This window comes from Coregonus clupeaformis, chromosome 35 (genome assembly GCF_020615455.1).
Source record: "Coregonus clupeaformis isolate EN_2021a chromosome 35, ASM2061545v1, whole genome shotgun sequence".
Lineage (NCBI taxonomy): Eukaryota > Metazoa > Chordata > Actinopteri > Salmoniformes > Salmonidae > Coregonus > Coregonus clupeaformis.
The window spans coordinates 30,475,279-30,493,741 of NC_059226.1; the positions used below are offsets into that span (position 1 = coordinate 30,475,279).

The following is an 18,463-nucleotide window of genomic DNA, read 5'->3' on the forward strand; positions in this document are numbered from 1 at the left end:
CTGTGTCTGTGTGCTAGCAGCTGTGTGTTTGTGTGCGGCTGTGTCCATTGGCATAGTGTATACTCCGAGTTGCTATTCACGTCATAAACAAGTAGTCCCCCTAAACAATGGCCACCATGGGGGAAAACAACTGCCGTTCGCCGTCTGCGCACATTCAACATAGCCTAGATTTACGTAGTTATTACTTCTAACCAAAAACACTTTTTCAGGTTCTCATACGCTTACAATGTTGTTTTGATTATTGCTTTAGCAGTCACTAAGATTATATTTGGCTGTGATCTTTGCAAAATACCTATTAGTTGTTAACTAGAATTGAAAGGGCATTTTTACTGGTTGAAGTTTTTTTTAAGTACTGTATAATGCAGTTGATTGGCGATGATGACACCAACATTATACTAACCAGGACATTCATACGAGCCTTACAATCCAATTATAATCTAAAAGTGCACTCATAAGCATCATGTAAACAGAGGCTTATTTTTCTGGCGGTCAAGAGAACTCCCCCGTGTTTTCCCCTATGATGGAGAAATTGTGAATACCAACTCAGACTATTGTTTGTGGTTGTCATTCAAATAGAACACACTGCCTGGCTTATGGTTCTGTGTCATCACTGGCCATAGTCTGTTTTCCCCTCACTGTAAACTGAGAGAAAGTCAATACATGAGCTTTATTGACCTCTTTATGAAATACTAGACAGGTGCCATATGTGTCTTTGTGTGTATGTGTATGTGCTTCTGTTCATGCTTGTACTAAAGCACAGCATATTCAGTGGTATTTATGGATGTTTGACTGTTACTCTGTACATAACATCACATAACACTGATGAGAGATGGAGAATGAGGAAGAGGAAAGAGGTAGATTGAGAGGCTAGAGACTGAAAGAGAGAGAGAGAAAGAGAGAGAGAGAGAGAGAGAGAGAGAGAGAGAGAGAGAGAGAGAGAGAGAGAGAGAGAGAGAGAGAGAGAGAGAGAGAGAGAGAGAGAGAGAGAGAGAGAGAGCTGAACTGCCTGTCTGTGTATAAATCATTTAAAATGAAGTGGGAGAAAGATGAGGAAGAGCTGTATGGGCTAGGAGCTAGATACCACTGAAGATCACACACACGCACGAACACATTCTTTGGGTTTTACCACAAAAGGTAATGCTACAATTTTCCTCTCTCACTCCCCCTCTCCGTCTCTCAGCATTCTGACTGATAGGATGTGAAGTTTTGTCTTTTCCTCTCATGTTCCTCTACCTGTACTTCCTTTCTCTCACTCACATCCAATCCATCACTCTCTCTATACCTCTCCCCCTCTCGTGTATTGCTTTAGTTTTATGTTAATCTAAGCAAGCTCTTGAATTTCCCATGATTGTCTACTGTGTGTGTGTGCGTGTGAGTGTGCGTGCGTGTGTTTATGAGCATGTATGCAAGGTAGAGTGTGTGTGTGCGCATGTGTGTATGTTTGTGTATCACTGTGTGACTGTGTGTGTGTATGTGTGTGTTTGTGTAGTCTCTATACACCAAGTGTACAAAACATATATATATTGTTGTTTTTGTTATAATTTTTTGCTATTCGAACGGTTATTACGGTGACCACAGTTATTTTGTCTGACCAATAACCGTCATCCAAAATTCCATGACCTTCACAGCCTTAATTATCCATTAGAAATGGAAATTCACCCAGTCTGAAAAACAGGATACTCTGACCTGACTATACCTTTGCTAGGCCCACCCATGTACTGTGTATCTATAGCATGGATATACGCTGAGTGTACAAAACATTAGGAACACCTGCTCTTTCCATGACATAGACTGACCAGGTAAATCCAGGTGAACGCTATGATCCCTTATTGATGTCACTTGTTAAATCCACTACAATCAGTGTAGATGAAGGGGAGGAGACAGGTTAAAGAAGGATTTTTAAGCCTTGAGACAACTGAGACATGGATTGTGTATGTGTGCCATTCAGAGGGTGAATGGACAAGACAAAATATTTAAGTGCCTTTGAACAGGGTATGGTAGTAGGTGCCAGGCACACCAGTTTGAGTGTGTCAAGAACTGCAACACTGCCGGGTTTTTCACGCTCAACAGTTTCCTGTGTGTATCAGGAATGGTCCACCACCCAAAGGACATCCAGCCAACTATTTATTTTAATTGAATTTATTTCACCTTTATTTAACCAGGTAAGCCAGTTGAGAACAACTTCTCATTTACAACTGCGACCTGGCCAAGATAAAGCAAAGCAGTGCGATAAAAACAACAACAACACAGAGTTACATATGGGATAAACAAAACGTACAATCAAAAACACAATAGAAAATCTATAAACAGTGTGTGCAAATGTAGTAAGTTATGGAGGTAAGGCAATAAATAGGCCATAGTGCAAAATCATTACAATTTAGTATTAACACTGAAGTGATAGATGTGTAGAAGATGATGTGCAAATAGAGATACTGGGGTGCAAATGAGCAAAATAAATAACAATATGTGGATGAAGTAGTTGGGTGGGCTAATTACAGATGGGCTGTGTACAGGTGCAGTGATCGGTAAGCTGCTCTGACAACTGATGTTTAAAGTTAGCTTCAGAGATTTTTGCAGTTCGTTCCAGTCATTGGCAGCAGAGAACTGGAAGGAATGGCGGCCAAAGGAGGTGATGGCTTTGGGAATGACCAGTAAGATATACCTGCTGGAGCGCATACTATGGGTGGGTGTTGCTATGGTGACCAATGAGCTAAGATAAGGTGGGGATTTGCCTAGCAGTGATTTATAGATGACCTGGAGCCAGTGGGTTTGGCGACGAATATGTAGTGAGGGCCAGCCAACGAGAGCGTACAGGTCACAATGGTGGGTAGTATATGGATGGCACTGTGATAGACTACATCCAATTTGCTGAGTAGAGTGTTGGAGGCTATTTTTTAAATGACATCGCCGAAGTCAAGGATCGGTAGGATAGTCAGTTTTACGAGGGCATGTTTGGCAGCATGAGTGAAGGAGGCTTTGTTGCGATATAGGAAGCCGATTCTAGATTTAATTTTGGATTGGATAACTTGACACAACTGTGGGAAGCATTGGAGTCAACATGGGCCAGCATCCCTGTGGAAAGCTTTAGACACCTTGTAGATTCCATGCCCCGACGAATTGAGGCTGTTCTGACGGGAAAAGGGGGGGATCCAACTCAATATTAGGAAGGTGTCCTTAATGTTTTGTACACTCAGTGTATGTGTGTGTGTGTGTGTGTGTGTGTGTGTGTGTGTGTGTGTGTGTGTGTGTGTGTGTGCCTCCCAGGACCACTCTGCCTGTCTCATACCACTGACTACTGACTACTGTCTGTTCATAGATGTGTGAATTGATCCATATTAGGATTCCCCTAGGAAGGCTCTACTCTCTACTCTCACGTAGAACAACATGATAAAACTGAACCAGGATCAGTGTGTACAGGCAATCTCAGGTTATCTGGCAGGTTGAAACTGACCTATGAACAGTTCTAACCACACTCATATTCCTTAGTCCCACATTACGATGCAGATTGTCCTGCGTCATTCTGATGACTCAAGTTTGTGAGTCACGTTGAGTAACGTATCTGAAGTTAGGATTTCCATTTTTATTACATTTTAAATTTTTATCTTTAACTCTGCATTGTTAGAAAATTACCTGTAAGTAACCATTTCACTATTAGTCTACACCTGTTGTTTACGAATTATGTGACAAATAACATTTGATTTGATTCTGCCTATAACTTGGTGTGAAATCTGAATATTCTTGCGGATGGACTCTGTGTCACTAGCTAGGTTTCCATCCAATTGGTGACAGATTTTGACATAATATTTAAAAATCCACATAAAGAAAATATGCGCATTTTCCCACCAGTGGTGTGTTTCCACCTGACGGACTTGATGCGGGTAAAAATCAGTTTGTGATGACGTAGTGCACACAAAATGTACTTTTTCACGTATGTTTTCATGCACCAAATAAAAATCTAAAGTTCATTGTGTTTCCATCGTATTTTCAATTCTATCGATATGTGGTTATAGGTCAATAAAGGGTGTTACATCTGTCAAAGCTTGTGTATTTCTCCTACTGGTGTTCGTAGCTTATAGGCCCAATCCTAAATTGAGAGAAGTGCAGCTTTTGTGTAAATCATACATTGAAGTCAATGGGAAAATTGCGAGAGCATTTGATTTAAGCACAGTTAGGATTGGAGCCTATGTGTTTATCTCAGGATGCCTTATATTGTAGCCTTGTCGATGTGTTTGGTGCCCTTGGTTGGGTGGATCTACTGTTTCCAGACCTCAGCCAGGTGGGGCTATCAGTCTCCTGGGGTTTCACCTTAGTCCTTGTTATTTGACCTGTTATTATAACATTTTGTCCTTGTTCTAATCAATAGCAGAAATAATGGCTTTTCAGAAGTGTGTTAAATTTGAACAGCAGCTTGTCCTGGATGGAGAGAGTTGATACTTTGCTCGCGAACAAACTGTGGTGCAAATGATACACACACGATGGAAGGATCTGGAAAGCCAGTTGAAATGTGTCTAGGTGGTTCAACTTCTCCAGCCTCTACATCTGCATTTGTGAGGACTAGAGAAAGGAGTGTATGTGTGTATGTGTGTGTGCGTGTGTGTCCCAGTGGATTTAACTCATGTTAAGGTGTATTTGAACAAGGTCCTATAGGTCCCAATTAAAAATCAGTTGAAGTCAAAGGGTAACCACCAAGACCTTGTGTAAGTTGGTAGAGCATGGCGCTTGCAACGCCAGTGTTGTGGGTTCGATTCCCACGGGGGGCCAGTATAAAAAAAAAGTAAAAAAATGTATGCACTCACTAACTGTAAGTCGCTCTGGATAAGAGCTTCCGCTAAATGACTAAAATGTAATCAGGTGTGTTAGTGCTGGGTTAGGACAAAAACCTGCACACACTGCGTCCCTCCAGGATCATTCAGGAATTAAGCACAGGGGTGCAGTCGTTAGTGAGAGTTTTTGTGTGTGCAGAGGTCAGGGGTCAACAGCTCCAGTCTTCCAGCACCACATCATCTTCTGGTTTCCCTTCTCCCTCTGTAATCAGAGACTGAACCAGGACTCCCCAGGCAATCCATCAATGGCATTCATTGATCAATTATTGATCAACAGGAATTTGGAACTGAAAGGACCTGGTGTAGAGGTTGGAGAGTTGGTTAGAGAATTGATGTGCTGCAGGGAGAGACCGTGGTCCAAGCCCAGGCCTTGTGATCAGATGTGCAGCTTACCAACCTGGCCTCAGGGAAATTTGTAAGATTTGGTACACAAATTTGTTTCCTTACATTTAGTATGATATATTATACTATGTTAGGTTACATTATGAATGGAATAGCTGTCGCACAATATCATACGAATTAGAGGATGTATAGTATCATACATCTTACCCGGTTATACAATATCATACTATTTGGATGACCTAACTTATCAGAACTATTGGAGGACGTATAGTATTATATGTATTTTCCTGAGCCCAGGCTGCTTACTGCACCATAACAACAAAGGAGAATTTCGAGGAGAATTTACGTTGCTGGTTAGGAGAACTAACGACAAAGGTTAGGAAATTTACATAGCAGGCTAGGTGAATTAGGTTAAGGTTAGGAAAATGGTTAGGGGAAGGGTTAGCTAAAACTTCATTTTAAGGGTACCTAATAAACCATTTATAAGGCATTTATAAATTGTGTGTTCACCATTTATTATTCATTACTCCCACATTTGTAAATGTTAGTAAGCTAGTTATTCACATATTTTTATGTAATTAAACATCCTGTATTGTGTGCTTATTCTTTTACCAGGTACTGCTGGAATGTCTACCAATGGCATGCCCATTTTTTTGTGAGAAATTACACTGGTCACTCAAAACATTTATAAAGTATTTATAAAGTATTTATAAAGTATAAATAACGCTTACTTTAGATTAGGGACTTTTATACAATTTCAGCCAGTAGTTTTGAAAGTGGTGCTTATGAGCCAAAAATTTTTTTGTGTACTATGTCAGCAGTTATTTAACTCGGTCCTCCCGAGTGACGCAGTGGTAGCTGTGCCACTAGAGATCCTGGTTCGAATCCAGGCTCTGTCGTAGCCGGCCGCGACCGGGACACCCATGGGGCGGCGCACAATTGGTCCAGGGTAGGGGAGGGAATGGCCGGCAGGGATGTAGCTCAGTTGGTAGAGCATGGCGATTGCAAAGCCAGGGTTGTGGGTTCAATTCACACGGGGGGGCAGTATGAAAAAAATTAATATATATATATATAAAATAATAATGTATGCACTCACTAACTGTAAGTCGCTCTGGATAAGAGCGTCTGCTAAATGACTAAAATGCAAATATAATGTAAATGTAAAATGTGAAATGTCATCGATTTCTGCAATTTTATTTTTGTTATTATTATTATTTAGTTTTTTGGGCAATTCGTATGATATGTTACGAATCCAATTCGTACAATATGTTACGGATTTGTTGTGCTTAAGATCCAATACTGCATCTTTAACTAATTATTAGTAAATGGTAGTAAATTACCATCACAGCCTTAATTATCCATTAGAAATGGAAATTCACCCAGCCTACTTTGACCTGACTATAGCTTAGCCAGGCCCACCCATGTACTGTGTATCTATAGCGTGGATATGCAGTGCATTCAGAAAGTATTCAGACCCGTTGACACCACCATGCTTCACCGTAGGGATGGTGCCAGGTTTCCTCCAGATGTGACGCTTGGCATTCAGGCCAAAAAGAAACATCTTGGTTTTATCAGACCAGAGAATATTGTTTCTCATTGTCTGAGAGTCCTTTTAGCAAACCCCAAGCAGGATATATTGTGCCTTTTACTGAGAAGTGGCTTCCGTCTGGTCACTGTACCATAAAGGCCTGATTGGTGGAGTGCTGCATAGATGGTTGTCCTTCTGGAAGGTTCTCCCATCTCCACAGACGAACTCTAGAGCTCTGTCAGAGTGACCATCTGGTTCTTGGTCACCTCCCTGACCAAGGCCCTTCTCCCCGGTTGCTCAGTCAGGCCGGGCGGCCAGCTCTAGGAAGAGTCTTGGTTCCAAACTTCTTCCATTTAAGAATGATGGAGGCCAATGTGTTCTTGGGGACCTTCAATGCAGCAGAAATGTTTTGGTACTCTTCCCCAGATCTGTGCCTCGACACAATCCTGTCTACAGACAATTCCTTCGACCTCATGGCTTGGTTTTTGCTCTGACATGCTCTGTCAACTGTGGGACCTTATATAGACAGGTGTGTGCCTTTCCAAATCATGTCCAATCAATTGAATCTACCACAGGTGGACTCCAATCATGCTGTAGAAACATCTCAATGATGATCAATGGAAGCAGGATGCACCTGAGCTCAATTTCGAGTCTCAGAGCAAAGGGTCTGAATACTTATGTAAATAAGGTATTTCTGTTTTTAATTTTTAATACATTTGCAAACATTTCTAAAAACCTGTTTTCGCTTTGGGGTTATGGGGTATTGTGTGTAGATTGATGAGGGACATTAAAAAAAAAATCAATTTTAGAATAAGGCTGTAACGTAACAAAATGTGGAGAAAGGGAAGGGGTCTGAATACTTTCCGAATGCACTGTACACTGAGTGTGCAAAACATTAGGAACTCTTTCCATGACATAGACTGACCAGGTGAATCCAGGTGAAAGCTATGATCCCTTATTGATGTCACTTGTTAAATCCACTACAATCAGTGTAGATGAAGGGGAGGAGACAGGTTAAAGAAGGATTCTTAAGCCAATTGAGACATGGATTGTGTATGTGTGCTACTCAGAGTGTGAATGGGCAAGACAAAACATGTAAGTGGCTTTGAATGGGGTATGGTAGTAAGGGCCAGGCGCACCGGTTTGAGTGTGTCACAAACTGCATTGCTGCTGGGTTTTTCACGCTCAACAGTTTCCCGTGTGTATCAAGAATGGTCCACCACCCAAAGGACATCCAGCCAACTTGACACAACTGTGGGAAGCATTGGAGTCAACATGGGTCAGAATCCCTGTGCAACGCTTTTGACACCTTGTGGAGTCCATGCTCTGATGAATTAAGGCTGTTCTGAGGGCAAAAGGGGGTGCAACTCAATATTAGGAAGGTGTTCTTAATGTTTTGTACACTCAGTGTATGTCGTGTTTATGTAGGTAATGCTACTCTCTCTCTCTCTCTCTCTCTCTCTCTCTCTCTCTCTCTCTCTCTCTCTCTCTCTCTCTCTCTCTCTCTCTCTCTCTCTCTCTTTCTGTCTGTTCCCTTCCCTTTCACTACCCCCTTCCCTCTCTCTCCATCTCTCAGTCTTGCGTTCTAGCGTTCTGCTAAATTATTCAGTTTTGATGGCAGGCTGGTACTGTATGTGTGTATTTCAGTGTGTAAATGTGTGTGTGTGTATGTGTGTGTATGTATACGTGCGTGTGTTTGAGTATGTGTGTGTCTGTGTACGTGTGTTTGGGGGGGTGGGGGGGGTGGAGCAATGCTATTTTTGGGAGCCGGGTGTGGAGTGCGGAGAAAGAGAAGGAGAGAGACAAAGAGGGAGAGCAAGAGAGAGAGAAATAACGAGAAATAGAAAAATAGAGAGAGAGAGCGTTGTTGATGGATGGATTTTTCATGCTGGTGTTCTTTAGTCACATGCTCCTGCTGCTACCAGACCAACCTGCTCTCTGTGCAGACACCTGCCTCCACCTGCAGTACACACACACACACACACACACACACACACACACACACACGCACGCACGCACGCACGGCGCACGACGCACACACACACACACACACACACACACACACGCACACGACACGCACAACGCACACACACAGCATAACAAACGTGACAGTGACAAGTATGACACAGAGGCATGAGATATGGGCTAGAGAGGGCCAGAGTGAGGCTAGGTGCTGGAGGGACAGATACAGCCACAGAGGCTGAGCACATCTTAACTGAGGCTAGAGGCAGAGGCTATTATAATTTACAGCTGGAGACTAATACTATTTTTCCACTATCATATAGAACCTGATGTAGTGATGCTAGTGTGCATGAGACATTATATAATGTCAGCATACATGCAGCATACTATACTGTGCCTTTATTTGACCAGAAAACCCCTAGATGAATCTTTGTCCAAATGGCTTTCTCTCCAAGTCTCTTTATAGCCAGGTGAAATGACTGGTTCGGTTTTTGTTCTTCCATTTGCCCCCCAGTCTCTCCTTTTGCCGTTCTGTCAAATCAATCCAAAGCTTTGCATTGTGTAAGGAGAAGAGACGAGGAAAGGAGACCATTTCAGACTATCGAGTCCCAGCCATTCCGTGTATTACATAACTGAGGATGGAGAGAGAAAGGGAGAGAGGAGAGAGGGAAAGAGGGATGTGACAGGGAAAAGGGGGAGGCTATATGAGTTAAGTTATGACCCGAGCCTCTGTTCATCTGTCAGTGTAGCTAGTGACAGGAGACAAGATGGATGAGGCTGTGGCAGAGGGTCAGCACACACAGTACATGGAAGCACACACACGCTCATGCACATGCACATCCACACACGTATGTACACACACAAACACACATATGCACGCATGCATGCACAAACACAAACACGTGTGCAGAGCACATACAATCATCCCACAGAAACTCATAGGAACATACATATATGGAGAGACATGAAAAAGAGATGTGGGTATTTGGGCCATTTAGCTTTGTGTTAGTTGTTTATACATGACCTGCAGGCTTGGTTTGTTCTGTTAATAGAGGAGCAGCTTGGGTATGGCTATTGGCTATGTTTATGTGGGGAAAGACGGAAGAGAGGCATTTAGTATACTGTGTGTGTGTGTGTGTGTGTGTGTGTGTGTGTGTGTGTGTGTGTGTGTGTGTGTGTGTGTGTGTGTGTGTGTGTGTGTGTGCATGCGTGCATGTGTTGGAGGTGGGGTATTGGAAATGTGTGTGTAGATCGTTTTTGTGTGTGTTTGGGGAGGAAATGGCGCAGATGGTAGTATTGTCTGTAGTGTGTGTGTGTGTGTGTGTGTGTGTGTGTGTGTGTGTGTGTGTGTGTGTGTGCGTGCATGCGTTGAGGGTGGGGTATTGACAATGTGTGTGTAGATAGTTTTTGTGTGTGTTTGGGGAGGAAATGGCGCAATGTGTGTGTAGAATTGGCTTTAGTGTGTGTACTTGCATTTGTTTGAACATGCAATTGCATTTGTACTTGTGTGTGTCACATTGGCCACATGAAGTGGCAGTAGCGCCAGCAGCAGTGTCAGCTTCCCCCTCCCCTATCCTTTCTGAATGGAACAACGTCATGATCGTCTACTGAGACAAGATGGTGTCTGTGTGTGGAGGGAGAGACAGGGTGGTCTAATGTGCTGCCATTACTCATTGCCACTCGGATGACATTTAATGAGCGTGAGAGTGGGCCAAGTCTGCATGTATGATCGACATGTGTAGTGTGTGTGTGTGTGTGAGACACATGCTGTGTGTGTGTGCATGAGTGGGTGTGTGTGTGTGTGTGTGCTCTGCTGCTGGTAACCTACTTTCCCCGAGCCCACTCACTGCTGAGGAGGAGAAACACTGCAATCCTTTCACACCCCTCCTTTATCCCTCTCTTCTCTTGTTTCTCCACTGCCTCTGCTGCTTCTTGCAGCTCACTTCTATTCTTCACTAATTTCCTTCTCTGGTTTTCAGGCCATGATCCTCTTTCTTTCGTTCTACCTCTTTTCAGTCGTTTTTGCACCCTCAAGACAGCCAACTTTCTCTCTCTCTCTCTCTCTCTCCAATTTTGTCTTCTTCTCCCATTCTCTCTCTCTCTCTCTCTCTCTCTCTCTCTCTCTCTCTCTCTCTCTCTCTCTCTCTCTCTCGCTCTCGCTCTCGCTCTCGCTCTCGCTCTCGCTCTCTGTTTCTCATTCCCCTCTCTGTGGCTGTGGGTTTGCTGACGCGGCATCTCTCCCAGGGATGAATGGAAACATGGTGTGATAGAGATGGATGATTGATGCACAGGTTCAGAAAGAGAGAGAGGGAAGAGAGATTGAGAGATAAGGAGAGAGAGACTGAGAGAGAGAAACTGAGAGAGCAGGAGAGAGAGAGAGGTAGAGAGGGGATAGAGCGCGTCAGGGATGATGGGAAGATAAAAAAGAGACAGAGAGACGAGGGGTAGAGAAAGGAGAGACAAAGGAGGTGAAAGTAGAGGATCAGAAATGTAGGGATAGAGTGAAAGAAGGGTAGCGAATGGAAACACAGAGAGTGGCTGAAGGTGAAATGTGTGGAATCTGAAGAGAGAGAGAGAGAGAGAGAGAGAGAGAGAGAGAGAGAGAGAGAGAGAGAGAGAGAGAGAGAGAGAGAGAGAGAGAGAGAGAGAGAGAGAGAGAGATAGAGAGATAGATAGATAGATAGAATGGCTGTATTGTATGACAGGTAGAGGATGAGGAGAAGGAGAAGGAAAGAGGGAGGGACAGAGAAAAGAAGAGGAGAAGGGGATGAGGCGTAGTAGCCATAGAGATAAGAGTGTATCAGTGATAAATACTGTATACTCAGGCTTACTGAGGAGAGGGAGAAAGAAAGAGGGACGGAATAAGGGAAAGAGAAAAGGTGGAGGGAAGTAGAGGACAGCAGGACTTGATGAGGTTGTGGGGATACAGGGGGAGAGAAAGGCTAGTGCTGTGTTTGTGTATGTGGGGGTTTCTTGCTAACCAAATGATCTGCTATCAGACTCCCTTCCTCCCTCCCTCCCTTTCCCTGTAGATATGTGTGATACGTTTGTAGAGTTGTTGCTATAGCTGTTTGTGTCTAGCAGTCGGTGTTACATATAAGATATATAAGCTATAATACAGGAAAGGGTGTGTGTTATGTTGCTGACTGTAGCTCAGTGAAGCAGTGGCAGCCAACAGAAGCTCCAGTATGAGGAGCTCCTCTGTTTGCTCACTCTCCTCTCCTGGCAGGACAACTGTCTCTGATCTCCCATCATCCCCATTACACACACACATGCACACACGCACGCACGCACGGAAGCACACACGCACGCACACACACACGCAAGTATGCATGCACACACACACACACACACATACACATGCATATACACACACATACACACACACACACAGGTAAACCTTAATGGACACACATAGATACACACACACGCGCAAGTGTGCGCACACGCATTCACACAGACACGCAGGCACACGCACACACATCATCATCACTCCACAACATAAAGCTAAGGGAGTGAAGGAGTAGGGTGGAGAGAGAGACAAAGAGACAGAGACTGAGAGAACTGAGAGACAGAGAGACAGAGAGACAGAGAGACTGAGAGACAGAGAGAGAGAGAGACAGAGAAAGAAAGACAGAGAGAGAGAGACTGAGAGAGAGAGACTGAGACAGAGAGACAGAGAGACTGAGAGACTGAGAGACGAGAGACTGAGAGACTGAGAGACAGAGAGAGACTGAGAGAGAGACTGAGAGAGAGAGAGACTGAGAGACTGAGAGACAGAGAGACTGAGAGACAGAAAGACTGAGAGACTGAGAGACAGAGAGACTGAGAGACAGAAAGACTGAGAGACAGAGAGAGAGAGAGAGACAGAGAGACAGAGAGACTGAGTGACAGGGATTGCAACATCCACCCCCTCCTTCTCTCTCTCTCTCCCCTCTCTCTCCCTCTGTCTTCCCTTGCTTTTAACTCTGTCATGTTGCTATATATAGCGTTGTGAGGAAGGAGGAAGGAGAGATTCATAATTGAAGGTTCTTGGCAGCATGGATCAGAGCACTGGCCACATTAATAAGCAGAGTGTGTGTGTGCAACACAACACCAGCACAAAATGTGCAGACTGGGAACTTGACACACTTCACAATGGGGACAACACACACAAACGCACACGCACACACACACGCACACACGCATGCACGCACACAAACACACACCAACACACACGCACACACACACGCACACATACGCACCACAGTGCAGTGCAGAAACATCAAAGAAGCAGGTAGGAGTGAGTCCATTCAGTCCTGCTGAGAAGACACTCTCCACTCATTCATCTCCATTAGAGGGCAAAAACACATGATGCACAACCAGGAAACACACACACACATATCCACTCTCCCTGCTAATCACTCTCTGACTCTGTCCCTCTGTCCCTCTGTCGCTTTCTCTCTCTCTCTCTCTCTCTCTCTCTCTCTCCTTCTCTCTCTCTCTCTCTCTCTCTCTCTCTCTCTCACACACACACACACACAAACACACACACACAATGTGATATAGGACTCACACACACTCCTTTTCCTCTGTTTTATTCTCAATGGTTCCTCTTGAGGTTTCTTCCTAAAGGGAGTTTATCATTGCTACTGCTTCCAACTGGGGGTCTGAGCCAGCTAGCACTTTGTGACATATGTTTCTGTGAATATCTCTTGTCCATCATTTTATTGATTTATTGATTGTTTGTTTGATTGGTTGATTGAAATCTCCATATCTCTCTTTCTCGTCTTGATGATGCTAGTCTATCCAACCTTACAGTTAGCTACAGTGAGGGAAAAAAGTATTTGATCCCCTGCTGATTTTGTACGTTTGCCCACTGACAAAGAAATGATTAGTCTATAATTGTAATGGTAGGTTTATTTGAACAGTGAGAGACAGAATAACAACAAAAAAATCCAGAAAAACGCATGTCAAAAATGTTATAAATTGATTTGCATTTTAATGAGGGAAATAAGTATTTGACCCCCTCTCAATCAGAAGGATTTCTGGCTCCCAGGTGTCTTTTATACAGGTAACGAACTGAGATTAGGAGCACACTCCTGTCCACAGAAGCAATCAAATCAATCAGATTCCAAACTCTCCACCATGGCCAAGACCAAAGAGCTCTCCAACGATGTCAGGGACAAGATTGTAGACCTACACAAGGCTGGAATGGGCTACAAGACCATCGCCAAGCAGCTTGGTGAGAAGGTGACAACAGTTGGTGCAATTATTCGCAAATGGAAGAAACACAAAATAACTGTCAATCTCCCTCGGCCTGGGGCTCCATGCAAGATCTCACCTCGTGGAGTTGCAATGATCATGAGAACGGTGAGGAATCAGCCCAGAACTACACGGGAGGATCTTGTCAATGATCTCAAGGCAACTGGGACCATAGTCACCAAGAAAACAATTGGTAACACACTACGCCGTGAAGGACTGAAATCCTGCAGCGCCCGCAAGGTCCCCCTGCTCAAGAAAACACATATACATGCCCGTCTGAAGTTTGTCAATGAACATCTGAATGATTCAGAGGAGAACTGGGTGAAAGTGTTGTGGTCAGATGAGACCAAAATCGAGCTCTTTGGCAGTAACTCAACTCGCCCTTTTTGGAGGAGGAGGAATGCTGCCTATGACCCCAAGAACACCATCCCCACCGTCAAACATGGAGGTGGAAACATTATGCATTGGGGTGTTTTTCTGCTAAGGGGACAGGACAACTTCACTGCATCAAAGGGACGATGGACGGGGCCATGTACCGCCAAATCTTGGGTGAGAACCTCCTTCCCTCAGCCAGGGCATTGAAAATGGGTCGTGGATGGGTATTCCAGCATGACAATGACTCAAAACACACGGCCAAGGCAACAAAGGAGTGGCTCAAGAAGAAGCACATTAAGGTCCTGGAGTGGCCTAGCCAGTCTCCAGACCTTAATCCCATAGAAAATCTGTGGATGGAGCTGAAGGTTTGAGTTGCCAAACGTCAGCCTCGAAACCTTAATGACTTGGAGAAGATCTGCAAAGAGGAGTGCGACAAAATCCCTCCTGAGATGTGTGCAAACCTGGTGGCCAACTACAAGAAACGTCTGACCTCTGTGATTGCCAACAAGGGTTTTGCCACCAAGTTCTAAGTCATGTTTTGCAGAGGGGTCAAATACTTATTTCCCTAATTAAAATGCAAATCAATAAATAACATATTTGACATGCGTTTTTCTGGATTTTTTTGTTGTTATTCTGTCTCTCACTGTTCAAATAAACCTACCATTAAAATTATAGACTGATCATGTCTTTGTCAGTGGGCAAACATACAAAATCAGCAGGGGATCAAATACTTTTTTCCCCCACTGTATGTTACCTACACAGGAACATTATAGTGGAGAAGAGTGAGCCCAGTGGTAGAGAGAGTCAAGGGTGAAGGTATATATATCCACGTCCTGAGGACCTTTTCAAACATCCGATATCGATGGCTTTTCTTGTGACCAGCCTGGAAAAGCGAGAGAGAGTGAAAAGAGAGAGTGAAAGAGAGCGCGAGAGACAGACAAACAGCATGAGATACAATTAACTACCAGTGAGTTGATGAGTTCATGTGGCAGCAACCCCTACTCCCTTTTCTCTAGTTCTCTACTTCTCTTGTTTCTCTCTCTCTCTCTCTCTCTCTCTCTCTCTCTCTCTCTCTCTCTCTCTCTCTCTCTCTCTCTCTCTCTCTCTCTCTCTCTCTCTCTTTATAGCCCTTAGTCCTTCTGTATATAGAGCCAAACGTTGATGTCACATTGAATCATACTCACTGCTTAGGCCTCTTCCCTGCACTGGCCATAACAATGACTATGTGTGAGTGTGTGTGTGTGTGTGTGTGTGTGTGTATGTGCCAGCAGCAGTTATTCATATGTTTAAATATACAACATGGTTAGTAATAGGCCCATGTGTCATCGCTCTGTGTGTGTGACATCATTCTGTGTGTGTGTGTTTGTGTGTGCGTGCACATATGTTTCTGTGTATGTGTGCACGTACACGTGTGTGTGTGTATGCATCCTCTGTTTGTGTGTGTCAGTGTGTATCAACATGCAGCGGGGCTGTGTGTGAGTAACTGTGTAATGACAGCCCATTAGAACCATGCCTGGTGTACGTCTGACTGACTCACTCACACTGGGCCCTGCAGCATTGCATTACGTTACACACACATCGACACACACACATTTCACCACAGGCCCCATCAGGCATCAGGGAACAGCTGTCTGACCCTGTGTGTGGATGTGTGTGTGTGTGTTCACGCCTGAGTGTGTGTACATACTATATATATCAAGGGTGGCTGTACAGCTGGTTTTCTTACCACCAAAGGTGTAGTCTGTCCTAATCCCCATCACCTTCGTGTATTTGTGCGTAATGCACGTTAACACAGTTATTGCAATGTTAATGTTTACAATGCATCTGTTGGTCTCGACCTGCTCTAGATCTCAGCCCATTCAGGAAACACTATACTGTGCGTAGGGGAGGTGTTAGCTGTGGCTGTAGTATCATGTCCAATAAATCATCAAGAGCTTTTCTCAACTGTATGTATTCGATCATGTGGTTATGATGGGCCAATAGCTACTGTATATCATTGTTCTTTTTGACTGGGAGTTTTAATTGTCTACTCAATATGATATTTATGATATTCAAATATGTTATTATGATATACACACGTTTGTTATAAATGTTATAACATTCGGGAATAACTGAGTCAGTTAAGTATCAGATTGCTGGCGCCTTGTCCTCTTCCTGTCCGCTCTGTCTGTCCTCTCCTCCCTGGTTTCTTCCTGTCCTCTCTGTCTGTCCTCTCCTCCCTGGTTTCTTCCTGTCCTCTCTGTCTGTCCTCTCCTCCCTGGTTTCTTCCTGTCCTCTCTGTCTGCCCTCTCCTCCCTGGTTTCTTCCTGTCCTCTCTGTCTGTCCTCTCCTCCCTGGTTTCTTCCTGTCCTCTCTGTCTGACCTCTCTGTCCTCCCCTCCCTGGTTTCTTCCTTGACTGTGCTCTCTTACTCCGTTTGAGTGGTTGATCCTGGCCACCATCTGTGCTAACTGTATCGTCCTGGCTCTGGAGCAACATCTGCCTGATGGAGACAAGACTCCTCTATCTGAACGTCTGGTACGTCACACACACACTGGATACACACGTGAGCAGGCTCACACACACACACACACAAACACACATACGTGAATTTGTCACACACACATACGTACACACACCCACGTACAAATCCATACACACACACATACAAATTTGTGCACGCACACGCCTGCATGAATGCACACAAATACTAACACACACCACAGACACACACATGAATGCGTGCACACACATCACATACAAATGTGTCCACACACATGTACATATACCAATCTCACACCCATACTGTAAGCGTACATGCTGTACTCTACAGGTATATATGCATGGGTCAATGATCACGTTTCTTTGTGTATACATTAGTGTTACGTTGTATAATGTAATGTGTGAACACCACACCTTCCCCCCTGGATGAATACTATTCAATTCAGATCAGTTCCCTTCACTGATCCTGCTCCTTTCATCTTTCTATCCTCTCAGCACCATAGAGTCTTACTTTGTACTGTCTAATATCTTGGATTATGTCATATATATTGTGTCAGGTAACTTAGTGGTTAAGAGCGTTGTGCCAGTAACCGAAAGGTCGCTGGTTCTAATCCCCGAGCCGACTAGGTGAAAAATCTGTCGATGTGCCCTTGAGCAAGGCACTTAACCCTAATTGCTCATGTAAGTCGCTCTGGATAAGAGCGTCTGCTAAATGACTAAAATGTAAAAATGTCAAATGTGTTTTTAAAGGGGCAATCTGCGGTTGGTACATACATTTTTGGACTTTGTACCCATTGTTCTTGAAGAATATAACTTTACATACCCAATCGGAACCCAAAAGAATAATATAAGCTTGTTTTACTCCATTGTTTGTAAACAATGTACTTCTTTAAAAAAAAAACATGGTTTAAACTGCAGATTGTCCCTTTAAGTTGAACTGGGTCAAATCTGAGCCCTCTTCTATTCCCCCCCCCTCCCTCTCTCTCTGTCTGTCTGTCTGTCTCTCTCTCTCTCTCTCTCTCTCTCTCTCTCTCTCTCTCTCTCTCTCTCTCTCTCTCTCTCTCTCTCTCTCTCTCTCTCTCTCTCTCTCTCTCTCTCTCCCTCTCTCTCTCTCTCTCTCTCTCCTTTAGGATGACACTGAGCCCTACTTCATAGGGATCTTCTGTTTTGAGTCAGGCATTAAGATCCTGGCTCTAGGATTTGCCTTCCATAAGAACTCCTACATAAGGAACGGATGGAATGCCATGGACTTCGTAGTAGTATGCACAGGGTGAGTTTTGAGAAACACACACACACACCCACGCACACACACCCACACATACGCAGATACACACTTGAACATGAGTGCACACCTGTGTATACACAAATGCCAGTAGAGGCAGTTCGCCCGCACGCATGCACGCAAACACGCTACACACACACTCATTCACTGAAACAAACACACCAAGAAGCACCATATTGTAAACAAAGACGTTCACACCGACAAACAGATCATGTGATCACATGCTAGAAAGAGCGAGGGGGCATATGTCTGATATGTGTATATATGTATGTATGATTGTATGTACTGTATGTATGTATGTAGGTCTGTACAGTGCATTCGAGTCTCATAGCAAAGGGTCTGAATACTTATGTAAATGTAATATTTCCGTTTTTTATTTTGAATACATTTGCAAAAATGTCTAAAAACCTGTTTTTGCTTTGTCATT

General features: G+C 43.9%; 1 protein-coding gene across 1 annotated transcript in view; it reads left to right on the plus strand.

The window, feature by feature from the left end:
* The window catches only part of cacna1aa (calcium channel, voltage-dependent, P/Q type, alpha 1A subunit, a), a 136,735-nt gene that overhangs the window by 4,682 nt on the left and 113,590 nt on the right, over window positions 1-18,463 (plus strand). The window contains exons 2-3 of the mRNA XM_045210994.1: window positions 16,685-16,790; window positions 17,885-18,024. Coding sequence (XP_045066929.1) covers window positions 16,685-16,790; window positions 17,885-18,024 — 246 coding nt within the window. The remainder of the gene's footprint in view (window positions 1-16,684; window positions 16,791-17,884; window positions 18,025-18,463) is intronic.